The sequence below is a fragment of the Lates calcarifer genome, linkage group LG15, assembly GCF_001640805.2.
Source record: "Lates calcarifer isolate ASB-BC8 linkage group LG15, TLL_Latcal_v3, whole genome shotgun sequence".
Taxonomy (NCBI): domain Eukaryota; kingdom Metazoa; phylum Chordata; class Actinopteri; family Centropomidae; genus Lates; species Lates calcarifer.
In genome coordinates, this window is record NC_066847.1 from 19,042,428 (window position 1) to 19,065,286 (window position 22,859).

Genomic DNA, 22,859 nt, shown 5'->3' on the forward strand with positions numbered 1-22,859 from the left:
TTCCACTTTTCAGGTCTTATCTTTCGTTATCCAGAAGAGGACTATGAGTCTTTTCCTCTGTCCGAATCTGTCCCTTTGTTTTGTTTGCCTATGGGTGCCAAGATCGAGTGTTGGGCACCAAACACACGCGATCCTCTGCCTGTCTTCTCCACGTTTGTGTTAACCATCTCGTCTGGCGAAAAGGTGAGGCGCAGCTTTCAAGAACTACAGCTTTTTAAAATAAAGACTGCCACTCATTTTGGTTGATACACTCCTCCGTAGATTTCTATCAAGGCTAAACTGGCTAGGAAACCAAAAACTACAAAAGGAATTTGCCCATCTCTTGTTCCAGGTGTATGGATCTGCCATCCAGTTCTATGAGCCATATTCAGTGGATCAGTTGAGCGAGAAGCAGAAGATCCAGCTGGGCCTGCTCACTACAGTGGAGAAGAAGATGATCCCTAATCGGCCCGTAAACACCAATAAATGCATCTGTCTTCTCTCCCGCTGGCCCTTCTTCGAGTCCTTCCGCAAGTTCCTGATGTTCCTCTACAAGCTCTCTGTCTCAGGCCCGCACCCACTGCCTATTGAAAAGTAAGAACCTAACTGCAACCAGTGACATTTTTGTATTTCATATAAACAGTTTTATTCATTTATGTTTGTATATTCCTCTCAACAGGCACATCTCACACTTCATGCACAATGTGTCCTTCCCTTCCCCTCAGAGGCCCAGAATCTTGGTCCAGGTAATATTTTCCCCTTGTTTCTTTGTTTATAATCATCAATCAAAACTGTACTTTAACTTGTGTGTCTGTATTTTCTTGTTGAATTGACATTGTTGAATTTCTCCGTCAGCTCTCGGCACATGACACCTTGATCCTCTCCCAGCCTGTGTGTACACCGTTACCCCTCAGGTACACCAAGTGTTGCAGTGCATAACACTTCTCAACAAATAGTGTGTTCTGTTGCCTTGCTAAGGTTTGCTCTTCAAACAGGCTAAATAAAGCTCCTGTCCTTCAGTATGTATTCTGTAAAGGTGAGCAGACTAGGAAAAAGAAAAGCAGAAAAAAGTATTCATGTTTTTTTTTTTCTAGGTCAAGTCCTCACACTGAGCCATCATAAGTGTTGAGACTTTTTCCACTGCCGTGTTGTGTAATTTTGCCATGTTTGCAAATGACATAAGAAATTCAAGCAGCGACTCTTTTATTTATTCGCCTTTTTATACCTCGGAAAGGCTGCTGTACACCACCTTGAAAACTCACAAAAATGATGGCCGTCTTTGTCAAAACTATGAACATTATTGTTTAACTTTAATGTGGCCCGCTGCTGTTGCTGCCTTTGTGATTGTGACAGAGATATCACATGGAAAAGGAAGTTAATTCTGAGTCTACATTACAAATTGGGTTCTGAAAAAAGTCTGACAGCATATGCAAACATGAGAAAACTGCATTAGCAAATAGAAACAGTGGATCAAGTAGACTCTTGGCAGCACACTGACCAAATGACACTTAATGGGATGTTGTCTTAACAACATTAGAAACTACTGTGTCTCCTTAGAAATGACTGTCAAATTGAATCACTGCCACACAGACTCTAAAGAGATTTGCCATTGTAATTTTCACAAAGCAAGTTCCACTTGGTATTTTGTCCACCACCACACTGACAGATTTTAGTGAGGTCCCCATGTTGATATCAAAATGACTAACAATTAAAATGAAGTAGCATACAAACAAAGTATTTTCCTTTGGGATCTTTATTAGCTGCCATTGTTTAGATAAGTTTTAAATTACATGTGCCTTCCTCTCTGCCTTCTTAAAGCCTCTACAAAGCCTTTACACCATAAATTCAAACAGCTCCTTTCTCCCATATTCCTCTCATCCCTTGCTTTCCCCGTTGTTTTCCTTTCCCTTCCTGAACTCATCAACTCATCCACCTCCTCTGCGCTCTCCCCTCCTTGTCAGTGGGGCAGACTACGGCACTCTCCTGATGAATCTGGGCTCAGAGAACTGCGCCACACTATTGCACTTTGTCCTACTGGAGAGCAAGATCCTGCTGCACTCACTCCGGCCCGCCGTGCTCACCGGAGTTGCTGAGGCTGTGGTGGCTGTGAGTAGGCTCCACCATATTCAATTTACTTTAGAATCACCGACTGTAGTTGCAAGAGAAGATAAAGATATTCTAAACTTGACATATATGTCACAAAGGCATGATTTGATTGAATGATGGTAACAAACAGTGCTAAGATCACACAGACAGGCAGAATGCTGTGAATTAAAAATACAGCAAAACAAACAGGGAGAAGAAGAACAGGTTTTTGATGGGCATGCTCTACATGTTCAATGTGATCAGTTTCACATGTATTGTGTCATCTGCATTTCTTACATTTCTTCAGGCATTTCATCATAAATCTCTGTCATGCCCTCAGTGAACTCAACATCATCAACAGCTCGTCTGTTACCGTGCACACAAACATTTGACAGTAATGCTTCTGACATGTGTTTAACATTAGACACTTGGTTTATACATTTCTACACACATTTCCAGTTCCGTTCATGTGTTCCATAACACATAACACACATTATTGCATATTGTGACATCTCTAGAAAAACAAAGATACTGTATTGCAAACACAAAATAATAGTCTGAAATCCTCTATAACATAAACACAAGTTGAGCCATTATCCTGAGTGAATGAGTTACTATGTCTAGTCTGTTAAGATCTTCATTCTTGTAAGATTAGCATGTAGATATTAGTAATAATACACACTACTCATTATAGTTGTATAAATCAGCTGCTGGTTTTCCAGCTCCATCAACATAATTGAACTTTGTCAATCATGACTCTGTGAATACACAGGATGTCACAATCCCCCAAAATTCCCTAAAGGCATTTGAACTGTCAGAATGAGATGACAGTTCACAGTGTAGAAGAAGGAGAGCGTTACATTTTATCTAACAGAGATTGTTCCCCTCATTTAATTGTGCAGGTTTTATTTTTCAAGTTTAGAGTACACACAACTCAAGTACCTCTTACCACCATTTTGGACCAGCATAAAACATAATTGGGTGTTGTTCTATTTTGATTGCCCGACTGTAGTAATCCTGGTTCTCCCTGTTGTCTGTCCTCAGATGATCTTCCCCTTCCAGTGGCAGTGTCCCTACATCCCCCTGTGCCCACTCTCTCTAGCAGGCGTCCTCAACGCTCCGTGTCCATTCATAGTGGGTGTGGACTCCCGCTACTTTGACCTTTACGACCCCCCACCAGATGTTGTCTGCGTTGATCTGGACACCAACACTATCTACCTGTATGCTGTGCTTTGACACTAAAACCCATGTTTCTGCCTGCCTTGGCCTGTGTATTTGCAGCTCACTTCGGTGTCGAAAGGCTGTCTCAAATATTGCTGCAACACATTTGTTAAACTAAGTAAACTCTTACTCCAGCTAAATAAACTAGCTGTGTTGTGTGTTACAGGTCTGATGAGAAGAGACACAGCAACTGGAAGAACCTCCCAAAAAAGCCCTGCAAGAGCCTCATTAACTCACTGAGCAACTTGCACCACCAGCTGGCCACAGGTACAAACAGCAACTTATGACTTCTTACAGTGGAAAAATTCTTAAGAGAATTACCCTTTTCGTAAAGGATGAAACGGTGCAGTGAGAGTGGACAAAATAACAGGAACACCTTATACAATACAATATAATCCAGTTACATACAACAATACCACAAATATAATGTTAAAAATGACCATAGAGTTTAATCTTTATCACAGTCCAAAAATACTTGAACATTTTAAGCTTCATCAATATTGTACTAATACAGAGGCTATTGTATTGTAGTCAAGGGTTATCGACACTTAAAAGTAAAAGTAAATGATAAATAGAAGAGTAAATTACATTGCTGATTTTTTTTTTAACCAACCAATGAAGTTGAGAGAAAAGTATAGACCAGTATATTTCTTTTTACACAACATTTGATATTGATTTATTGATGAATCAGTTAGATTTTTTTTTACTTTAGTCAGTTTCTGACTCCATAGTTGTGATGTTAATCAAATGAGTAGTTGATGAGTGAAGAAATAGTAGAAATGCCTAACATCTACCTTGGTTTGTGTTTTAGTCTCAGTGCGTCAAACGGCGCAGGAAAACTCCGCAGTGGACATGACCCCCATCGAGGCGGACTTCACCTGGCACAAGAAGAAGACGGCCCTGGAGATGGAAATCCAGGAGGCCTTTCTACGCTTCATGGCCTCCATCCTGAAGGGCTACCGCTCCTACCTCAAACCCATCACACAGGCGCCTTCAGAAAAGGCCACAGCTGCAGACTCTCTCTACGACCTACAAGGTAAACTCAAGTGACTGACAGCTTGCTGAAAATCAGTTTTATGAGGACTGAAGTCATATAGATAACGTGCGAGAGCCTCCAGGCTTGGTAATGATTCTGTTTATCGGGCAGCCTAATACTGTGGAACCTGGATTTGTTAATAGTTTCCCGGCTTTGTAACCTATGAATAATTTACAGCCTTAATTCAGATAGCCTCATCTAATGTTTAATTTTATTGGCATATCTATTTCAAGGAGTGTCTCAGCTATTACTCAGCCTGAGTGTTTTTAGAGATCAATCACCTTTCCCTTTGGCTATAATAAGATATCACTAATGCTTGTTGCTGGGAAATTGGTCCTCATCTCCATTTAGCTTTTTCTTTTTTAACACTTGTCCAAATAGCTGCACATTGATGGATTGACAAAGGTCACCTAGCAATCACAAATACACTGAACCCTACAGGAGAAGATTTTTTATGTTTCTCTCTTCTTTAAGTGAATACAAACAGTCTAAACTTTCCTTGCCTTTCCTGCAGGATTTCTCAAAAGCAGAGACCGTGCCCACCAGAAGTTCTACTCCCAGCTCACCAAGACTCAGATATTCATCCGCTTCATCGAGGAGTGTACCTTTGTCAGTGACAAGGACACCGGTTTGGCCTTTTTTGACGATTGCGTCGAAAAGGTGAATACCAAACCACAAGCGCCAGTCCGGTCTCACATACGTTACACACATAGGCTGCACGCTGGTTTTATGTCGTTTTTCCCTCTGGAGGTTTCTTTCCATGAACAAGCCTTTGTTTTATGTGGTTTTATGGGCAAAATAACGTTTGTCCGCTGGGAGACTAAGGAAGCTAAAATTTCCTCTGATTCATTCTTTTCCCTTTGCTCCATTTCCTCTTTTTGCAGCTTTTTCCCTCTGATAAAATCACCGACAAGGGCACAAAGGTAATCACTTACACTGTAATCAAATTTCCTCTGCACCCTGCTTTTTCTATGTTTGTGGCTAACATTAAAAGGTAAATAAATTAACCTTTTTCCCCCTTTGATAAATTTGTTCATGAAGGGGCATGAACATTTCCTGCTTTTCTTCTATCCCTAAATCCTAACCACAATCAGATAGGCATGTTTTTCTTCCTAATTAGAAAAGGAGAATAGATTGCAATATGCTTGTTTACTTTCTGCCGTCAGAGAGGAAATGACCTGTAGTGTGTGCTATTTGTAAAACACAAGACATCGTTTTCAGTATCATTAATGATCTGGATGTTCTCCTCACTGCAGGTTGAAGGAGAGTCATCTGAGGACACAAGATTGCTGGAGCTGGATGAGTCTCAGAAGAGTGAACACACCGTGTTTGTTATGCCCCCTGAACCTCCAGCTGATGACGGACCTGACCCCGCTGTTCGATACACGTAAGTCTTTTTGAACTGTAGATTATTGAAACTTCAAAATACAAAAATAAGAGTGTGACCATGCTGATAATTATCCCTTGTGGATTTATTATAACATGAAAACTTGATTTTACAACAACCATATATCTCATCCTCCAGCTACAAAGGTTTCCCCGGACTGCTAATAGATCTGTTTGATCGTCCAAGAGTGTTACGACCAGCACTTAGCAGCAGAGCCGCGGGGGCTAGCTTGTCCAGCAGCCCTGCGCTACTGGCAAAGAGGACGAAGCAGGTGTGTACACACTCACACAGCCGCAGTCCCCTGTTCCTGGCACACACCTGCCTATATGGGGCTGGGTGTGTGTAGTGTAACATTGAACTTCTAATGCTTCTCATCCTGTGTCCACGTCATCTCATGCATCTGTCATGTTTTGTTTTCTCCACCCAACAGGAGATCAAGCTAGCCTACAAGATGGCCAAGCGTTTCTACTCCAACCCTCCGCTGTGGGCCCGCTGTCTGTTCAGTCACTGCTACAGCCTGTGGTTCATCTGCCTGCCTGCAGCCGTGCGACTGGCCAAGTCTAAGAGCCGTGCTATGCAGCAGGCGTACAACGTCCTCCTGAAGATGAGGACCACTGAGGTGGAGGTGCTGGATGAGGTGCGGTCAAATTAAGTGCAAGAGATTTTAGAGACTATCACCAATCAAATTTTATGTTTGTCGTGGTTTGCACGTGAAGACTTTTGAACTGTGTCTTTCCATGTCTAATTACTGTTAATGTTTCCATCTCCCTGGCTTCAGGTGTGTTACAGAGTGGTCATGCAGCTCTGTGGTGTGTGGGGTCTTCCTGTTATGGCTGTGAGAGTCCTGGTTGAGATGAAGAAAGCTGGAGTACATCCCAACGCTATCACTTATGGATATTACAACAAGGTCATATATCTCATAACGCTTTCGTATAATGTTAAAACAAATACGAAAGATGACAACAAATGCTTCCTGTGTCCTCATCCTTCAATCTCTCCCCTCTGCAGGCTGTCTTAGAGAGCCCGTGGCCGAGCCGAAACCGTAGCGGCCAGTTTATGTGGACCAAGCTTCGCAATGTGCTTCGAGGAGTGGCCCAGTTCAAGCACGCTCTAAACCGAACAGCTTCCAAGAAGGGACCCACACTCAGTGCCACAGGTGGGAAAGCCGTATACAGTATGACAGGGCTTCATCATGGAATAATGCGGGGTCAGTATGAGATCTGTCACGCTGTCTGTTTGCTTGTTTTTTGCTCACTTTCTTCTCTCTGTGTTCCTCTCTAGCTGCATCAAAAGGAGGATCAGCAGTCACTGACGCCGACCGTTTGAGTCATGGAAGTGCCGACAGCTCAAATGACGTTAATGGTGAGGTATTTGTCCACGACCACGGCATGGAAGACGCAACAGACAACCACTGTAGTGCAGGTACTGACACCGCAGAGCAGCAGGTCTCAGGCTTTAAAATCTGATCATCAGAAATCACAGACCTGGAATGTCTGACAAGAAAATGACAACATTTTTGAAGTTTGAAAATATATCTCTCTATATATAAATTTGAATACAGCATGGTTTGTGTAATTACAGGAAGGCAATCTGATCAAGGCTACGGCTCCAAGGATGAGTTACACCAGGAGCTGGCAGAGCCTTCACATGCAGCTGTCCTTTCAGCTGAAGAGAGAAACAATGCGAAGGCACAGCGTAATGGTAAGAGAAGCTACTTTCATTCCCATGTTCTATATGTTTATGAATACCCCATTTCCTTCTTGCACATCAATGTTGATGTGTTGACTATGTATAACCAGGAGATGACATTGCTGGCTCAGTGGACAGCGCAGTAGCTGTAGCAGAACCCCCCAGTCCTGTTGATGTCCCCTCCCCTGTTCCCAGTATTGTGAAGCTGTCCACAGGGAGCTTTGATGGTGAAACAGGTGAGGAGGAAGATGAGGCCTAAAGTGTTCAACTGTAAGTGGAACTGTTGCAAACACAAATTAAATAGGACATTCTCATATATATTCTACAGGTACAGGGAAGCTGTTCAGGAGACACAGCAAGAACGATAATGTGTCTCTCCCCGATGATGACGCCCCGCTGGCATCAGGGGAGGTTGTCAACCAGCCTCAACAGCAGCGTCAGAAATCCTTCACTGAGCGCAGCTGCAGCTTCAGCGCTGAAACTCGTGCTGGAATGCTCCTGGAGAAAGGCGTGGACCACATGGCCAGCCAGATGGGCGCCGATGCTCGTATCCTGACCGCAGCGCTCTCTCCTCCCCCCAGCAGCGTGTCCAGAACACTTTTTAAAGATCTGGAGGAAGAGCCTGAAGATGATCGGGGCTTGATACTTGGGAAGGTACCAGTGGAGGAGGAGCCAGAAGCGCCAGAAAAAGGGAAGGGAGACGATAAAGACGCGGAGGGGGCTGAGGTGAAAGACGAAAAGGAAGAGAGGAAGCAAGATGAAGCGCAGGAGGACGAGTCTGGGGTGCGAGGAGCGACTCTGGAGAGGGCAGACGTGGAGGTGGGTGCTGACCCACTGTCTCGCCTGGTGTCAGAGAGCGAGGAGTCGGCCTCTGTCACCAGCCAGGAGCCACCACGCCCCATGCCTGCTGTGGTGTCCCGCAACCTGGCCGAGGAGATCGAAATGTACATGAGCCTGCGAAGCCCTCTAGGCATCAAGTCCTCCAGCATGGAGCTCCAGCAGTCCCAAGGAGACTCCACTGACGCCCCACAGCCCAAACAGACTATGGAGCGCAGGTCCAGCCTTCCCGTGCCTCCTATCAAAACTCCATCTGGCTCTCCAGGTGACACAGCTAAACGCAGCCCCAGCACTGTTACTCGCTCCAAGACATTTGCCGCAAAGACAAAGACCCCCGCCGGCAACACGGCTAGCCCAGGTGTTAGATCGTCCTCACTGACAGCGCTGGTCAAGTCCTCACAGGGAGGGTCTCTGGGCTCTGTCATAAACACCATTTCAGGCATCAAGATGGACACTCTGTTGTCAGGACCTAAAATTGATGTGCTAAAATCTAGCATGAAGCAGGCGGCAAATGTAGCCAGCAAAGTGTGGGGGGCAGTGGCATCAGCTTACTCCTACTCAGATGATGAGGTGAATGTCCTTAAAGGATCATTTCAGATATTTCAAACATTTTGTGGATTTCTCTTTGAGTGCTTGGTTTTTCTTGAACTAATAGGCACTTGAACACAGTTAGTAAACTACAATATAATATACCCCATACCAGGTGTTTCATTTTCCTCATTTTGTCTAAAAACAAATGCTCTATCTAACTTCATTCTGCAGGATGAACAAGCTCAGGGTGGTGGTGGCTTCCCAGCCCGTCTGGATGAGCATATGTTGGCCGCACATGATATAGATGAGAGTCCTGAACGAGGGGCCATCCCAGGTTTGGTGGCTAACGGTTTGAACCAGAGCTGCACCAGCCTGGGCAGCAGCAGTGGCAGCAGCGACACAGGCCGAGGAACCCACCAGACACGTAAGCAAGCTCTCTCTGGTGTAAATATGCGAGAGAGGTGGAAGCGATGGGCTATCAAAGTCTGACTGTATCTCTATCTGTAGATCCAACTCCAGGACGAGCAGGCAGGGGTCCTGACTCTGAGCAAGGCTCCTCACATCACGCCTCTTCCTCTAGCATCTACCAGAACTGTGCACTGGAGGTCAGACATAACATATACAACACAACCACTGTGGTGCTGCTGAGCTTGTGCTGCCAACATGTCATATAAGTAACTGGGAGATTATATTTCCCTGATGACAGGTGCTGATGTCAAGTTGCTCCCAGTGCCGCTCCTGTGAAGCTCTGGTGTATGATGAGGAGATCATGGCGGGCTGGACAGCCGACGACTCCAACCTGAACACCAACTGTCCTTTCTGTCGCACGGCCTTCCTTCCCTTACTGCACATCGAGTTTCATGACTTGCGCACAATGACCGGGTAGGAATATGCTGATGTGACATCACCCACATGGAAAAAAAAGGTCCTTACAAATGAACTACATCCAGTGATTTTTCCCTTTCAGGTTCTATGTGAATCCCAGTGCCTCAGGAGACAGTATCCACAGCACCAGTACCCAGCCCACAGCCAGCAGTTCAGTCGACATTAAGACACCAGACCTGATCAGTTTCCCTGAAGAGGAACCTAGGGAGACTCCAGATAATCATCCTGGGGCACATAAAAGGTACAACTTACTCGACCCCACAGGGATCTGTTCACAGAGCATTCAGAGCGCTTTGTTTTGACTCCTCTTTGCCTTTTGTGTTTCTAGTCTGGTTCCAGAGCCGGTGCAGTCAGACCCTCTGGGTCTACTGGAGCATCACGCGGCGGGGAAACAGCAGAGATGTAGTGGGACATCACTGACACGCAGCAACAGTGTTGGAGGTCCACTGCAGAGCCTGGACTACTCCCAGAGACCCGGACATGGTGTCTCCACAACCAGCCTGCCCTGCAGCCTGCAAGAAGTGTCGGTAAATGCCACATACTATCATAAACAAACCTTACTGCTGTCATACTGATACCTTACTGATATCACAGATAACACTTCATCTGTTATTAATTGGTGGGATGCACTGTGTGTGTGTGTGTGTGTGTGTGTGTGATTGTCAGGACGGCATGGGGACCAAACGACCAAACCCCAAGCCTGTGTCCGTACCGTACCTCAGCCCCTTGGTGCTGCGCAAGGAGCTGGAGACCCTGTTGGAGAATGAAGGGGATCAGGTAAAGTACTCACAATAAATACGTATTCTAATAGTCTGTTCTGTAGCTTTGAGCCAAGATCCTGAGTCATTTGTTCCCCTGGAAGTCCAACTTCTCTTTTCTCCATCCAGGTGATCTACACCCACAAGTTCCTCAGCCAGCACCCCATCATCTTCTGGAACCTGGTGTGGTATTTCCGTCGCTTGGACCTGCACACTCACTTGCCTGGTCTCATTCTAACCTCTGAACACTGCAACAATGGAGTACAGGTTGGAGACTTAATATGTCATCTATCATTATTGTTTCTTTCTCTTTCAGTATGACTTTCTTTTCTCTTTCTTTTGTATTGCACTTAGTCATACAAGCCTGAAGTAAGCTCACACTTTCCCACACAATGTGCTGTTTTTTTCTTTCTTAAGCTCTTTCAGTTAAATGCTACCATATTGGCAGTAATATAACTAAAACATCTATCTTTGCAGCTGCCCCTGACATCACTGTCCCAGGACAGTAAGCAGGTATACATCCAGCTCCTGTGGGACAACATCAACCTGCATCAGGAACCTGGTGATCCCCTTTACCTGCTGTGGAGGACTTTGTGTGAGTATACAAAGAAAGACACAAATCATGGCCTGGTGTCCACCATCGTATATTAGCAATGGTGTTTGAACCCTCTAAACACCACTGGGGGGCACCAAAGTCAACAATTTAAAACCCCATACATAGTGACTTTACTGTGCATTGAAATCAGACTTGGGTTGCATTGTTTAAAAATTCAATAAAAATATCTGTGTTTATACATATTTCAATCAAGCTAGACATGAAAGTTTCACTCCGGTAACAGTTACTCAGACTGTGCAAGAAAGTTTCATTCTATTTTCTTGCATGAAACTTCCTCCTCCTTTGTTGCAATGTCACTATTGGCCAGAAGAGGTCAGCACTAAAGCTAACTATCTAAAAGGATGGGTGCTGCTGTGTGGTTTTGTGTTGTTTTCTAGTGGAGAAAAAGGGGACGTTGGCTCCAACAGACCACCAGGAGATTCGCACCCTCCTCAACACGATCGTTCGCAACATCCAGACCAACGACGTCTACGGACCTATCAACCTGCTCATACGAGAGATCAAACGCCGTCCAGAGGGGGTCAAACGACAAAGGTCAGTCCTGTTCTTTCTCTTTTACTTCACCCTTTATTTGTCTTTAGTGGTTCCAGAGATTCCTGTTTTTCTTGTGTCTCATTGATATGTTCTGACTTTGTCTCAGGAGTATCTATAGAGAAATACTGTTTCTTTCACTGGTAGCCTTGGGTCGGGAGAACATCGATGTAGGTGAGTGAATGTGTGAAAGGCCACAATGCCATATTAAAAGCAAAACTGTTCTTTTTAACTGTCCCTAAAAAGTAAAGAGTGATAAATTGAAATCAAACCTTTACTTTTGCTCTCCTGACGTCGTGAATCTCCGCTTCCCTCTCTTCAAACCTGCAGAGGCCTTCGACAGGGAGTACCGCCTGGCTTACGACGAACTGAGCGCCGAGCAGCTCAAGTCTTTGCACCGCATCGATCGACCACCGTCCCCCAGCGTCCAGTGGTGCCTTAAATGTTTCGGAGCCCCTTTCATCTGATGACCCAGGGCCTGCAGCAAAGACGAAACATCGGACTGATCACGTGTAACCGCAAGGAGGGAAGGATTGGGAGGTTGGTGTCTCAGGCAGGATGTGAGCAAAAAATTGTGTAATTAACCACCTCCAATTGTCCAAACATGGTACTACTTCCTCCACCTGTCTTGGAAGATGCCCATTGTCTGCTTTTTTTACTACCTTATTGAGCTTTTCATAGGTTTTCCAAGCAGCTACCTACAAGTGGGACTTTTTTTGTGTTCTGCTTGGACAGTAGCAGTGAATCCTTTGGGACTGGCTGAGGTGTGTTTCTTTACAGATGGTGTATAGAATGATTAATCACTGTACAGAATGTATTGACTGCCCCTATGGTGTAGACATATCTGCTGTGAGTTTGTGTGTGTGTGTGTGTGTGTGTGTGTGTGAGTGTGTGAGATCATGGCGTCAGTTCCCAGTCTTGTAGCCTTTTTCCCCACTTTGCTTAAATCTGTCCTAACCATCCCCTGAATTAGATGATTGTGAGTTGTTTGAGACTGTGTACAGACCCCAACTGTTCCTTTCTGCACTTTCTAAAAAAAAACAAAACAACAAAAAAACAAAACAGTAACTCAAGCCCACCTGTCTTTTTGTACATATTTTTTTACTCAAGGTAAATTTGACACCAGAGTTGCCGATTTTTTTTTTTTTTTTTTTTTTGGAGGCAAGAAGCCTTGATGCCTTGACTGTTTGTGTGATCCAAGTCTTATTGAATGTTTTGTTCTGTATATACAGGTTCAGAGTGAGGCTCTCTGTCTGTGTAAATACATGTATGTGTCAGCAGCAGGCATGTAAATGGGAGAATACTGTCAATGACAATCACTAATTATCAATCACTAAAATTGACTCACAACATTCCACAATCCCTGCGATCAAAACAGGTCTTAAAGAAATATTGATCTCTACAGCAGCACTTAACCACGTGATTAAAGTGTGCTATTCTGAAAGAGAGAGAGAGAGAGATCATAAAAAATGTCATCAATCGTAAGTGAAAAGGCGTGCCACACTACTGATTTCCCACACTTTAAAATAAGACACATGTTCTCTTGCAGGGAAAAAACAAACAGCAGCTCAGTGCAGTGCCTCAGTCTCACAGTAATTAGTCCAGCTTGTGTTTTTAATATCTGCATTTTTAACAGTAACTCACTGTACTTGTTCAGCTAATATGCCTTATTGTTATTATAAATTAGAACCATAGCTTACATATAGTTTGGCTACTATTCTTTACTCTAGCATAAAATGAACCAGTAAGGTGTTTTAAAATGGGAATATTATTTACAGACAGGATGGCTTTTATGGTTTACATACAATAGCTTTGATTAACAGTGGTAGCATTTTTGGGCTTTATATTGCAAAGGGCTATCTGTACTGGCTGATACTGTGTTAAGAAAGAAAGACTTTGACATGACATTCCACTAAATGCTGAAACAGACAGGAAAAAAAACAAAGTGCTGTGATGAACTGTTGGGAAAAGGGTGTAGATGGTCCCATTGTAGGCTTGGGAGAGTGACGCTGACTTGTATAGAAGTTGTAAAATATTCAATTTGCACTGCATAGATTAAAGACCTGACCTTAAACTGGAGGGGGTGGGGGGGTGAGACCACCTTAGACTATTAACAACAAACAGTAGTTTTTCCTCCAAAACAAAAAGAAATTCTCAATTATTTATTTTTGTATTATTGACATTCGGATTGCAGACAGTGTAGTAACCTAGAATTTTTATGACTAACAATCCCCTCTTTCCCTTTTAATCTGTCTTAAGGGTTTCCACCCTGTACTGACTTTGTAAATTTGATCTCCTTGTGGCAGAGGATGTACAGAAGACTGTTCTTTAACAATAGATTAAGTGATCTCTTGCCGTCCTGTGGAAAGGAATTGAATGTCTACACTTAAGTGCGCTGCAATAAATGAATTTGTGAACTGATTGAAAGATGAAATGTGTTTGTTTCTTGCCTCTGTGTTGATAAGACGTAAATTAGAAATAAATAAATAAGAAGTAAATTATTCCGTGTCAGATTTGAGAATGTGCGGTGTTGAACTTTAATTTCCATGCCTCAACTTTATTCTCAAGTACACAAAGATACTGTCGTCTTTTTATGGCTCACAGTAAATCCACTGCCAGACTGACAGTTTTTCATTCTGTTAAGCACTTCACCCACTATTTATTGATTTTCAAGTCAGCATCAAATCCCTTTCATAATAAATTCTCCTGTTCTCCTTTGAATTTATAACCTCCTCCATCTTGTTCACCTTGTCAGTTGTGTTCAGCCTGAGCTAAGACTGATATTTCCCAGAACATCCTGGCACATTTAGAGGAGTTTCAGAAATGCAGGGCTCCTTTTATTTCAGCCTCATATTTTCCACTTTGATTTTCCTGTTCCCTGATGAACAGTCCCATCCTAACAGTGGATGCATAGAGAAAAAGAAGTGACTGCACGTCTATGCTTGCTGACAGAAGACTGTATTTCAGCCGTTTGGAAAGTAGTGCTACCTGACCACAAAAAATAGGCCGACCAGAGCGGAAGTTATGTCGTCGGTGTGGTACATTACTTTGACGTTATTAAAAGAAATATTGTATTTTTTGTATGTTTAAAATATGTATGTTTAAAAATTCCATAGTATCTCTTTAATGAATAGTGTGAATATGGTTTCAAGTCTGCAACAGGACTGTCGGAGGCACATAGCATTTCAACATATTTATTTAACTTAGTAATAGAATCATATTTAAGACCATTTATTTGGCTGTGTTCAATTTTGACTGTTTTTTCTACAAAGTGCAAAATGTTAAACGTATCCTTCCGCCAAGCAACACAGCTATTGGAGAGCCTCATTACTGAGCTTGTAGTAGGCGCATGAATACGTTAATTAAGTGTGGTGTTTCAGGTGTGTGTTTTAGTCAAACCGAAGGCAGCCTGAAGTCACAGTGACAGGGTGGGGTACGTAGAAGGACAAAATGCCGGTGAGACGGACCAGAAACGCAGGAAATGCCCGCAGTAAAGAGCAACTGAGCCGGGAGATGCGACACAGCAGACTGGCTCTTTTCATTCAGCAGTTTGAGAAAGAAGGTTTGGTAGTTTTAGTTGCCAAATGTCAAGTCTGGCATGACAGCGCCCCACACCTGTTCCGCTAAAAATGTCGCAATTTTACCCCCTTTCAGCTCAAGAGCGCCTGAACGAGCTGGAGGCCAAGATGGAGAACATGTTAGCCACAGTTGACAAGGTGTTCAAAGTGGAACTGATGAAGATGCCTCCTGCTCTTCAAAACACGGTCACATGGGATTTAATAAGCGGTGAGACCCTTTTAATCATTAAATTAAAAGAATTTACTCGTTCAAAGATGTCGGCTGAGATTCATAACTTGTTTATTTTTCTCCGACCCACTCTCCTATCAAACCGTTCCTGTGTGTTAGAGGAGGAAATCTCAGCAAGTGAGGTATCAATTGCCATGAAGGTGAGCTGAGTGAGTTGTCTATGTTCCACCTGCGTCTTTTTAAATTAAATAAAAATATTAAATATGACAACAGGCATAATTGGTACTTTTTGCAGAATGAGTCCCTCGAGATGCACCAGCCCCTCAAGAGGCTACCCAGTAAAAGAAGTAAAAGATTCTTTTTTTAAAATCAAGTTAGTTAACATTTTACCTTGGCCATGAACTTCCATGAACAGTTCTTTAAACAGTCATCATCTGTGCTTTTATTTTTGTAGCTAAATCGACTGATTCTACACCAGTTCAGTCTACCCCCGCACAGAGGTCCTCATCCAAGACCTTTAAGGTGGGTGATGGAGCAGGTGATATTTGCACAATATAAAGGAGATGGCAGCTTTTATTTTTTAAAATTTGTACTACAAGTGTCATGGTTAGACTGATCTAATACTTTTATATTGATACGGGTTATAAAGGACAGGACAGATGTCAGTGTCAGTCTCATTTAGTTACACACAGTGGTATACTTTTCCTTGCAGTAACTTTATGTCCATAATTTGAAGAATGGGACATAACAAAGGCCATTTTATCCAGTCCTGGTTCTCATAGTTCAGTATGGTTGCTTGCTGAACTGTAACAAATTATGAAATCCACAAGTCATGCCTCAAGATGACCAGCATATTTTGTATGTTTACTTGTCTCTTCATCTTTTGTCTTTATTTTTTAGGGAGGAAATGGGACAAAAAAGACCAGGACACTAGCTGGTAGTAACAGCACCGGAAATATTAGGTAAGACTTGGCTGTTAAGTCAAGTATTGTGGTATTAAGTGTGTTTAGTATGCTGAGCTTCATGCAGGCCTTTACATTGCTGTTGATTTCTTACAGGGGCTCCACAGTCACTAGCAAAAGAACTCAAAGCCGCGTGACCAAGACCAATGACCAGACCCTGCCGAACAAACCTAAACTCAGGTTTAAGGGTTTGCATTATGTAACATCTGCTGATGTTGTATAGTTTGTTGTAACTTCTTAATACGTGGATTTGATGTGTGACTCCGGTTCTGTCCCAGGTCTGTCGTCTCTACTGGTGATCTACACTGTTCAATGGCAGGCTCTGCTGCACACGTCACTGTAACCACAGCACAGGGGCAGGTACAGTACTTGGTGCTTTTTATCCTTGGTACCAGCTCTTGATAAAGAAGTACAGGGGGTTGTAAGACTGTCTTTCACAGCATTTGAATAAAACACTGAAGTCAGGGACAGGTTCCCCACTGCTATGATTAAAGGTTTTGTCTGGCTTTACTGCTAATACTTAGTTTTAGTGTCAGTACTGGACTGAGCTGTATCAGACTGAACATCCAACATGTGGTGCTCTTCCTTCTAGACTGTCAGCTTTTCTGAAGAGACCAAGGATGAAATTGACTTGGACATGCTGGATGACGTGGCATGGTGCCAGATTCAGAAACTCACGGTAATCAGTGGCTGTTTTTATTGACACTATCAGAACAAGGGAACTAACAGAAACGTTCAGAAATATATTCTTAAACATTTCAGGTGTACCATTTTAGCAACTGGTAATCTCTTTCTGCAAATTGGATGTTGGGCTTTCAGAGTCTGATGGAGTATCTGTCCAGGCGAAGTCGTTGCCACCGATGAGTAAAGATGCCTGAACGTCCACTGTGACTGGGATTTTTCTCCACTTGGATTTTGTTACATTACTGTAGTTTTAATATCATGGAATTTGTCTATAGAAGTTTGTTTCTAATACTTATCAGGTATGCTAATAATAGCTATGCTTTGGTTGTCTTCAGTGTTTTAAAAAAATGCAATAAAGCTCATTTGTGTCATCCTTCATGACACAGTACAGAATATTTGTATGATACAGTCTGTAAAATGTCTGATGACAAGAGCCTATGATTAAATTGACTTAGTTTGACCAATAGTTATATCATGAACTTGATCCAAAATTCATTTTGAAATAACAGATCGTAAAACCAACTAGAGGGGGCTTTTACTTGATACATTTTTAAACAATCTCTTTGTAAGAATCTCACAGAGTCAAAGCAAAGTTTGCTTTTCACGTAAAGAAAGAAGACACAGTAACTACTACTAACTGGTTTAATCAAAGTTTATGTAGAAATAAGCACAGGATTATGTTTTGACAGATTGTAAATGTCGCCGTTATAAAAGTTTGCACAGAGCTGACTAATCTGACAAGTGACATGATTACAGCAAAAATTACATTTTAAAAAAAGTATAAAATGCCATTGTGTTAAACATGGGACTATATCAGAGCTTTACATTCTAATGTGTTCAGTATCTTAAACATCAGAAAGTTGGATATTTGCCTGTGAAGCAGCCAGTATTACTTAAAACTCAGAACATAAAGCTGGGTGGGTCACTGCTCCTGCTGGGAGTGTAGTGACGCCATCTCGACTTCCATGGGCTCCTCCCTGTGCGGCTGGGTGGAGGGAGAGCTGGAGGACGTGGCTGGTGTGCTGCTGGCGTGAGTCGGCTCAGGGCCCATCCTGGGGTAGAAGGGACCCACCAGCCAGTTGAGCGGCGTGTTGTTGACCACGTAATCCATGACGTTATCGAGAGAATCTTTCATTTTGTTCAGCTGTGCTCTGCTGCTGGTCAGCATGCTGTCTGGCAGGTCTCCCAGCACCTTAGCTGTGCTGAAGTTGGTGTAGATCTGTGTGGCAGAGCGGCTGAGGGAGAGCGCCTCCTGCTGGATGTGGTTGGGGAGTCCCTGTAGGCCCGAGACGAGGACCAGACAGGTGGTCTGGAGCTGCTGGGTGAGGGAACGTGCCAGGGCCAGGGTGCGAGACTCAATTGCCTGAATGGAAAAGATGAACAGATTGAAACCTGTGATGACATTCTGTCTCAAGAATACTGTATTTACACCTCATGTTCTTATGAAACACACTGATTCTAAATAATTGATTTGTGCTTAACACATTCAGTCTGTTATCTCATATTTGTGTTCTCCACCTCCTTACCTCTGCCTCGTGACCGTTCTCCTGGTTTGGACCACTGGACTTCCACGCCACCAAAGACCTTAGCTTGTCGTTTACCATCTGGTTAGCCTCGCCAATATTCTTTCTGCCATATTCAATCTAGAAAAACAAACACTTTGGATGTTTACTGCTGTCCAAGAACTAATCTACCTTTTTATAAACCACTTGACCAATTTAGAAGACACTGTTGAAGGAGAAGTGTCTCTTATGATTTTCCTTGTTGTAAGGCACATTGTGTGATATTATGAATGGAAAAATAAGACCCACCAGGTCAACAGTGGAGTTGAGCTCAGAGATGAATTCCATGCTGCGTTGCTTGCTATCTCTGATTTTGGCCACAGTCCTGGTGTACGCCCGCTTCCTCAGCTTCGTAGAGAGGGAACCCAGTCGCACATAGTAGCTCAGCTCCTTCTCATCAAAGCCTTTCACTGTTTTTGCCTCCAGCTCTGTCACAAGGGAAGGAAACACAAAATGTGCCATTTAAAATTAGGACAAGTGACATGAGTACTACAGGCTTGACTACAAATTTGTCCGTGATCCTTTCAACCATTAAAATCCAGTTTATTTACAGTTGTAGGGGTGCAGGAAAATATTATGCTGCGTAGGGGTTTTTTACTATATGTGTGGAGTAGTCCACCATAACCTGCTATAGTGTTGGTGTTTTGCATGTTAAAGTCGCTGGAGGCTTTAAAGCCATGAAGAATGCTGCTAATTCCCCAGAAGAGATCCATTTAAACTTCCACAGCGCACAGGATTGTTTGTTATGAGCTTCTGCACGCCACAGTTCACTCTAAACAACAAGTCCTTTAATGATGGGAGTAAAACAGGCCACTAATGCAAATTTAGAATCTCAGAAGAGCCTAATCCGATAAGGCCTGTTTTCCCAGAAACTGGACCAAATCCATTGTTAACAACATACTCCAGCTGCCTCTCAGTAACTGACCCTTGATACAGCTTGTTACAGATAAACAAGCCTGATCTCACTAACCTCTCTTATTTTTTATTTTATTAAACATCATTAAAGCCATAATAGCAATAATCTTTTTTCGTGCAGATTTTTATTTTTTATTTTTTCTCTGTGGGAATTTATGAATAACATTGCAGCCCTTTAGAAGAAGGTACTGAAATAACTAATAAGGGAAGTCCAAGCTTTTAAGCAAAACGATGAAATGGGAAATGCCGATGTGGCTCAGTTTTCCTTTCTGGCCCCTACTCACCCAGCTCGTCCTCCGTCAGAGGCAGGTACTGCTCCACCAGGCTCTCAGACGTACTGAGGGCCGTGTCCACTCCGCTGCTGACCAGCCGGGCCACTCTGCTCTCCAGCACCGTGCTGACACTCCCGCTGACAACAGCCTTGGTCTTCTCCATCCCATCCTGCACCGCACCTCGAGTCTTTTCCACCACGCTGGTGAGAGTGTCTGAGACTGTGTCCTTGGCACTGGACACTGTTCCTGTCACAGCATCTTTGGCGGTGCTTACCACGTCCTTTGCACTGGAAACAATCTGGACCAGGACAAAAATGTAGACAAATACACTCTTATGTCCTCAAAAAGATTGCATGAGGAGTCAGCAGTTGAGAAAGACAGGACATTGCTGAGCTCTCAAGAGATTAGCCAACATGAACTGGAAACTAGGACATTGTGCAATTAGATTTGGTCATCAATCCAGTACATACCTGCTCAGAGGGCTGATGAAGAATGGGCAAGGTTTTCTCAATCTTGTCCAAACCTTTACAGGCTAGATCATTGGCAATGGCAACTGTAAACAGCAAAAGAATGAAGCAAATGATAACTGATTTATTCTGAGAAAATGTATTCTTGAGAAAAATGTGGATAAATGTTTACATTAGCTCATTTCAGGGTAATTATGAGTAAACAGAAAAACTGGGTGAAAGATCAAGATGAGTCATAGCCAGCAGCCTGACCTGAACTTCCTGTTTCCAGCTCTGCCTATGTGACTCAGATGGTCAGCACATAACTGTCCTCATAGTGTCATTTCAGTTCTTTGGGTTTTGTTTTGATGTCCTTTACACTTTAAAGCTGTGTCTACATATGGATGACAGCAAGCTACACTAAAGGGTTCTTACACTGAGGCTCCAGTTTGTCCATGATGGGCGAGGCAGTGGTAAGGGCCACAGAGGTGATGGTGCGGACTCCTTGCTCCGCAGCCTCACACACAGTCCTGATGTAAGGGTGGGTGCCCTTGGTGTTAGAGTACACACTGGACACCAGACCATAGGTGGAGCTCACCAGAGGGAGGCTGGTCACCCTCTCTACCACATTCTGTGAGGAAATACAAAGAAAACAGTTCACGTACAGTATTCAAATTCATAGTTCAACTGTGTTCTGTGGCTAAAAGTGCATTTGGTGTGCTAGCTAAAACTTGGCTACTAAAAATGAATTCATGTACTACAAAATACTATAAGGCAGTTGTCCATTTATTTCGAAAGTGTAGCCTTTCAGTTAACACAAAATGAGTTCAGTGACCAAGTATAACGTGGTGTATACAGGAGTACAAAGTCTGTCTAGTAAACTCACCTGATTTGAGATAACTTGAGCTGCTGCCATGTCTGCTGAAACAAAGTCTGTAGAGAGAGGACACAACTTGTGACGTTTCTACTCTACAAAAAATGTTTTTTTTACTTCCGTATTACAGTAAGCTGCGCTGATAGTTACGTAGTAATAAAAGCTCAAAATATGTCCAGTAAATTTAATAGAGCGACAACTGAACGATAGCTGTTGCGCTCTTTAAAAAGTAACATTACATAGATATAAGTGAAGACTTACCGAGTGATGCGTCTGTATCCAAGTTCTCAATGAGCTGGCTGATACTACGTGGGAAGAGGGAGCAGCTGTATTTATAGTGTATAATTATCGCGAGATGTAGCGCTACACATTGACGTAAGCGACAGTATTCCTTCTAGGGCAAAGGTAAAAGGAGTAAAAGTTTAGTCGGGGAATTCCTCTGAAATCAGCCGTCACGTGTTAAAGACATATTACAACAGTCTGATTTCTTTATCGTCTCATCAGCCAGTGATATTTTTCTACTTATAGGAGGATTGTTAAGATTTCCTACGCGCCTCCGGGGCATCTGGTCAAGTTTAAGCCTATATATGAAACATATATATGTTATGTGAACATAACAAAGTCTTATGTTAGCCACAGCTCTAAAACTATTAGTGTAAGTACATGTATTAGTGTATGCAAGTATAATGCAGTCCTAAGAAGATAATGTACACACAGTATGTATCACATGTCTTTAAAGTGCCCCAACATAAGTTCATAGGCCTTTGTCACAGCAAACATTGTGACTTGTCACAGAAGGAAAAACACTGCTGAAACCAATAACATCATCAATGGCTCCATTCTATTCATGTGTCCCAGTAACCAGTGTTGTTGTTCTGTAGTTGTATGGTTTTGATCATCCACTGCAGTTGTTACCACATATGAATGTTCCAGGGTAACACCAAACACAAAAGTCTGCCTAGTTCATTTTATGTCACTGTTTCCTCACCCTGGAAGGAAGCCAGTGTAGCTGTATACTTGCTCTCATGCTATTCATGACAAACATTACGTTATTCTTTAAGTTAATGGAAGAAATTTGACCAGAGTAACACCTCTCCTAATACTTTTATGAATACTTAATTTAATGGCCTGAATAGTACCATACGTCAGCGGTTTACCCACAGATCAACAGGTCTGTGTTTGCCAGTAGCTCATCAGAGCCAGATGTGTGGCCCTGTTTCTAATTTGAAAGCTCTTCAATATTTTTGCTATATGTCAGTGCTAATTTCTGTCAAGAATTTTTGTATTTGTTATTAAAAATGTAAATTAAGTGTTAATTCAGTTTCTTTGGAGAAAAGTGGACTTATTTCAGATTCTCCAGTTGGCTAACACATTGGGTTCCTGGATTCTGTAGAGAAACCCTTTGGGCCCCATTTATCAGTCTTTTTATAACTCAAATACACCCCATATGAAAACTTTGGCTGCTAGACGAGCGTGCTACTGGGGAGCTATCAAAGTGAGCTACCCAGAGAACAGCTTCGCCCTAGGGTTGGCACAGCTCAGTGCGGCTCTGCACAGCTGGAGGAGCAAACCCCACTTTTTAGATCTTGTTCTGATCTCAAACCGGTCATGTTTCGGCAAAGTGGCACATCTGCAGAATGTGGTGAAGAGGTGTTGTGTGTGTTTGGCAGAGGTGTGTGTTTAAGATTTATCCTGTTGTGTATGTGTCTGGAATGTTTTTAACTCGCAGAACAAACCTATTGTATGTCGATCAATCCTACTACTGGTCCACAGAGACTCAAATCCTGCCTGGGTTTTGCCAAAGTCCTCAAAAACACTCAATCAAGAACTTCATTAAAAATA

At 43.0% G+C, this 22,859-nt stretch overlaps 3 protein-coding genes across 5 annotated transcripts in view; 2 read left to right on the forward strand and 1 right to left on the reverse strand.

Moving 5' to 3' along the window:
• Positions 1 to 13,976, forward strand: part of dennd4c (DENN/MADD domain containing 4C) — a 31,739-nt gene extending 17,763 nt beyond the window's left edge. Inside the window, exons 5-34 of one of the 2 annotated variants that reach the window (XM_018690753.2) lie at positions 14 to 183; positions 332 to 573; positions 659 to 725; positions 835 to 893; positions 1,941 to 2,085; positions 3,109 to 3,284; positions 3,452 to 3,552; positions 4,097 to 4,321; positions 4,836 to 4,981; positions 5,206 to 5,244; positions 5,578 to 5,708; positions 5,847 to 5,979; positions 6,139 to 6,345; positions 6,487 to 6,615; positions 6,717 to 6,864; positions 6,990 to 7,130; positions 7,290 to 7,409; positions 7,508 to 7,633; positions 7,726 to 8,804; positions 8,997 to 9,189; positions 9,273 to 9,370; positions 9,472 to 9,647; positions 9,733 to 9,891; positions 9,979 to 10,177; positions 10,317 to 10,427; positions 10,538 to 10,675; positions 10,886 to 11,003; positions 11,402 to 11,558; positions 11,665 to 11,729; positions 11,886 to 13,976. In XM_018690753.2, coding sequence (XP_018546269.1) covers positions 14 to 183; positions 332 to 573; positions 659 to 725; positions 835 to 893; positions 1,941 to 2,085; positions 3,109 to 3,284; positions 3,452 to 3,552; positions 4,097 to 4,321; positions 4,836 to 4,981; positions 5,206 to 5,244; positions 5,578 to 5,708; positions 5,847 to 5,979; positions 6,139 to 6,345; positions 6,487 to 6,615; positions 6,717 to 6,864; positions 6,990 to 7,130; positions 7,290 to 7,409; positions 7,508 to 7,633; positions 7,726 to 8,804; positions 8,997 to 9,189; positions 9,273 to 9,370; positions 9,472 to 9,647; positions 9,733 to 9,891; positions 9,979 to 10,177; positions 10,317 to 10,427; positions 10,538 to 10,675; positions 10,886 to 11,003; positions 11,402 to 11,558; positions 11,665 to 11,729; positions 11,886 to 12,022 — 5,135 coding nt within the window. In that variant the 3' untranslated portion in view covers positions 12,023 to 13,976. The remainder of the gene's footprint in view (positions 1 to 13; positions 184 to 331; positions 574 to 658; positions 726 to 834; positions 894 to 1,940; positions 2,086 to 3,108; positions 3,285 to 3,451; positions 3,553 to 4,096; positions 4,322 to 4,835; positions 4,982 to 5,205; positions 5,245 to 5,577; positions 5,709 to 5,846; positions 5,980 to 6,138; positions 6,346 to 6,486; positions 6,616 to 6,716; positions 6,865 to 6,989; positions 7,131 to 7,289; positions 7,410 to 7,507; positions 7,634 to 7,725; positions 8,805 to 8,996; positions 9,190 to 9,272; positions 9,371 to 9,471; positions 9,648 to 9,732; positions 9,892 to 9,978; positions 10,178 to 10,316; positions 10,428 to 10,537; positions 10,676 to 10,885; positions 11,004 to 11,401; positions 11,559 to 11,664; positions 11,730 to 11,885) is intronic. The other variant, XM_018690763.2, reaches the window with a different exon arrangement.
• A 942-nt stretch (positions 13,977 to 14,918) lies between these two features.
• cdca9 (cell division cycle associated 9) lies at positions 14,919 to 17,414 on the forward strand. Of its 2 annotated transcripts, none has more exons than XM_018690812.2 (10): positions 14,919 to 15,117; positions 15,210 to 15,341; positions 15,462 to 15,502; positions 15,598 to 15,649; positions 15,757 to 15,824; positions 16,203 to 16,264; positions 16,361 to 16,444; positions 16,543 to 16,624; positions 16,857 to 16,943; positions 17,027 to 17,065. In XM_018690812.2, the coding sequence occupies exons 1-10, from the start codon at positions 15,006 to 15,008 to the stop codon at positions 17,048 to 17,050; spliced, it is 744 nt and encodes a 247-aa protein (XP_018546328.1). In that variant the 5' UTR covers positions 14,919 to 15,005; the 3' UTR covers positions 17,051 to 17,065. The 2 variants fall into 2 exon arrangements, with proteins under 2 accessions (XP_018546328.1, XP_018546322.1); XM_018690806.2 differs by lacking the exon at positions 17,027 to 17,065 and adding an exon at positions 17,084 to 17,414 and having other exon boundaries at positions 14,923 to 15,117.
• Positions 17,415 to 17,576: 162 nt separating this feature from the next.
• Positions 17,577 to 21,397, reverse strand: plin2 (perilipin 2). Its single transcript, XM_018690796.2, has 8 exons — positions 21,279 to 21,397; positions 21,030 to 21,076; positions 20,579 to 20,774; positions 20,168 to 20,250; positions 19,710 to 19,995; positions 18,760 to 18,938; positions 18,475 to 18,591; positions 17,577 to 18,311 (listed from the first exon to the last, which is right to left on the reverse strand). Exons 2-8 carry the CDS (start codon positions 21,057 to 21,059, stop codon positions 17,871 to 17,873), a joined length of 1,332 nt encoding a protein of 443 aa, XP_018546312.1. The 5' UTR covers positions 21,060 to 21,076; positions 21,279 to 21,397; the 3' UTR covers positions 17,577 to 17,870.
• Positions 21,398 to 22,859: the final 1,462 nt, after the last annotated feature.